This window comes from Nematolebias whitei, chromosome 14, assembly GCF_014905685.2.
Source record: "Nematolebias whitei isolate Nwh7 chromosome 14, NemWhi1, whole genome shotgun sequence".
NCBI classification, from domain to species: Eukaryota; Metazoa; Chordata; class Actinopteri; order Cyprinodontiformes; family Rivulidae; genus Nematolebias; species Nematolebias whitei.
The window spans coordinates 2,049,861-2,053,470 of NC_056511.1; the positions used below are offsets into that span (position 1 = coordinate 2,049,861).

Below are 3,610 nucleotides of genomic sequence, written 5' to 3' on the forward strand. Positions count from 1 at the left end.
ACCTTAATTTATATATAAATACTAAAATAAACTACTACTCACTACTACTACCTCTACTTGTACTACTATTCCTACTTCGCAGTTTTTCACTTATTGCATGGGGGCTGGGAACAGAACCCCCACGTTAAACGAGGAACTACTTGTTCAGCACTTTGGTCCTGTGGGGTTTTCAAGTGCTCTATAAATAAAGCTGCTATGGAATATTATCAGAATCTCTTAAAGTTTTGCAGAAGCCTCTTGATACACATTTCTTTAAACTTGATGAGTTGGAAGAGAAACACATTTAAAACATGCAGGATATTGACCTGCAAAGACAAGAACTGGACACCACTAGAGCGAACCATTCCACACATGAGAACTAGCTGCAAAGACGTGCCTCGTTTGACCAGGATCAAAGCTTCAGACAGCTTTTGTGTAATATTTAACCAGAGAAGGTGGTGGGAATGAGTTGGTTGGCAATATTGGGCAGGTTGTGTGGATGACGGCACTGCTTGGTGAAATATTTGACACATTTATCAGTAGGTACCTGTTTGAACCAAGAAATGCTCCAGGAGCAACAGTTTGAAGGTCTGGACTCTGGTTCCTACTCATATGGAGCAAAAAGAGATCACAGCGGATCCAGGCTGAGTTCTGCAGGGTTGGGTTGTAAGAACCTGGTTCAAATTTTCTGACAGACCTGTACAGAAAAATGCTTCTTGATGCTGCTCCGTAAGTCTTTGCTGACCAGGCCATAGATGATGGGGTTGATAGCTGGGGGAAGGATGATGATGAGGATGCTGAAGAACTTCTTGATGTTTGGTGGTGCAGAAGGAAATCTTAGACTCACAATGATGATCACTGAAGCTATCTGATAGAGCACGTACACGATGAAGTGCGGTGCACAGGTCTGAAAGGCCTTGCTGCGGATGCTGCTGTCAGCTCGGCCTCGTTGAAATGAGACTCTCAGGATCTGGATGTAGGAAAACGCAATGATGACGAACATCCCGGTACTCACACACCAGGTAATGGATAAACCTTTAAAACAAACGCAGAACAACATTTAACTAGAAATGATCCTAAATGAACTCTGGACAGGCCTGACATTTGGCGACAATTTTGAATTTTTGATTTGCGCTTACTTTGTGTTGAGGATTTCTCTCTGCTATTTCCATACTAAATTTTGACTCCTTGTGTCTAGAAAAGTTACAGCTGATTTTTTTATTCAAATTTGGTATCCACCTCAGATGTTTGATTTGCATTCGGTGTATAATGGGGAATTTAGTTTTTGAGTTTTGCTACCAATACACAAAATGTCAGCTCAATATGTAGGTGCAATTCTAGAATCTGACCTTTAGGGGAGCTTATTCCCCAGTGCTGACAATGGCTCCTAGCTTGAACAACGCGGTGGCTTTTAACATCAGAAGCATTTTTAACATGGGAGGGAGGTGTCTGGGGGGTCCTCCTCCAGAAAATTTTGAATAAAGTATAGGTCATTTCCTGCATTCTGGTGTATTTTAACAGGTTATTAAACATCTAGTTTTACCTACATAAATAAACACTTGATTCAATAATTATTTTACAGAGCAACAAGAAGTAACCTGACCAACAGCTCTTCTTGTGTGAATAGAGCATGCTCCGTTTCTCTCACACATCCTAACAACCCCCCTCCACTGCCAGTCGACAACTGCCAACAACTGTATTGCAGCGCACAATACAGATGCTAGCTAAGATGCTACAGATGTAGCTCTCCGCCTCTCTCATGAATGCACTACCCACCCCCCACCCAGCTCCTACAGGTAAAAGCTGTTTCACTTGGGGACAAATTAAGGTCACCAATTGGTTAGTTGCTGACAAGTCAACTGGATTGATTGACAGGTGGCATAGAGGAACCGACTCGTGCAAAACACATAGATCTTACTGGCCCATTTAAGAGTGTCATCATTAATTCCATATCCATCCATTATCTTTTACCCGCTCCTTCCATTTTGGGTCACGGGGTCGCCGGTGCCCATGTCCAGCAATCACTGTGCGAGGGGTGGAGTACACCCTGGACAGGTCGCAAGTCCATCACAGGGACACATAGAGACAAACGAGACAAACAATTATTCACTCTCTCACTCACACCTAGGGACAATTTAGAGTTACCAATCAAACAAGCATGTTTTTGGTCTGTGGGAGGAAACCGGAGTACCCTAAGAAAACCCACACATGCACGGAGAGAACATGCAAACTCCACCCAGAAAGGCCCCCGGACCGAGATTTGAACCAGAGACCTGCTCGCTGAGAGGCAGCAGCTCTACCAGTTGTGCCACTGTGCTGCTATTTATTCCATCCATCCATCCATCCATCCATTTTCTTTACCCGTTTATTCCATTTTGGGTCACGGGGGTCGCTGGTGCCCATGTCCAGCAATCACTGTGCGAGGGGCGGGGTACACCCTGGACGGGTCGCAAGTCCATCACAGGGACACGTGGAGACAAACGAGACAAACAACCATTCACTCTCTCACTCACACCTAGGGACAATTTAGAGTTACCAATCAGCCTAACATGCATGTTTTTGGTCTGTGGGAGGAAACTGGAGTACCCGGAGAAAACCCACGCATGCACGGAGAGAACATGCAAACTCCACCCAGAAAGGCCCCTGGACCGGGGTTTGAACCAGGGACCTGCTTGCTGAGAGGCAGCAGCTCTACCAGTTGCGCCACTGTGCTGCTATTTATTCCATATCCATTCCAAATTGATTCAATATTTTGGTGATTTTAAGGTTTAATAACTGAGTTTCCTGACAAATTCCTAATGATGGTTTCTTCATTTTTCAGGAATGTTGCGTTAAAATTTAGGTTTGCTTGAGCAACCCTCAAAAAGAGGCTAAAATCACCACTGTCGATATATCTGAAAAAGGCTGAGTTATAGCTATTTTTCTTATTAGCTGTGGCAGCCATTTTTAGTTTTGATTTCCATTGTTTTCTGCCTTCTTCTAACTTAAAAAGAAGGTATTCTACCCATATACAGTAGAAACAGTCATACCAATCAGAAAGTCAGACTTTCTTGTTGTTAGGGGGCAGAGAGGGGTGAAATAAGACCACAGCTTTATGTCATAATAGGAGAGAAATGTACAGAAATGTACAGTTCAAACAAAGAGTCACTGTAAAAAAAAAGATATTAGGTCAAATGAAACATTTCTTGGAACATGACTGAAAGAAGATATTTGTTCTCACTCGTAACTTTTCACATTTCTACAGTGCTATATGTCAGAAATATGATGTGTTTAAAAGACTCCTCACCCAAAATCAGAAGCACAGTCAAACTGAAATAATATGAAAAGAATAGAAGAGACGTGGATGCACTCTGAGGCTCCGGAGAAAATCTCAAGTCATAAAGGAAAAGCAAAAATACTGGTTGAAGAAAAAAAAAAAGATACATTTTCAAACACCACAAAGTTAACACCAAACATCACTAAAGATAACACAAACGTAATAAAAAGTAACACCAAACATCATTAAAGGTAAAGCCAAACAATACGAAGGTAACACAAAACATGACCAAGGTAACACAAAACATGACTAAAGGTAACACCAAACAAAACCAAGGTAACACCAAACATCACTAAAGGTAATGCCAAACATCAC

At 42.2% G+C, this 3,610-nt stretch overlaps 1 protein-coding gene across 1 annotated transcript in view; it reads right to left on the reverse strand.

Moving 5' to 3' along the window:
* Positions 1 to 658: 658 nt before the first annotated feature.
* The window catches only part of LOC119420761 (olfactory receptor 52E4-like), a 12,919-nt gene continuing 9,967 nt past the window's right edge, over positions 659 to 3,610 (reverse strand). Inside the window, exon 3 of the mRNA XM_037688188.1 lies at positions 659 to 1,014. Coding sequence (XP_037544116.1) covers positions 659 to 1,014 — 356 coding nt within the window. The remainder of the gene's footprint in view (positions 1,015 to 3,610) is intronic.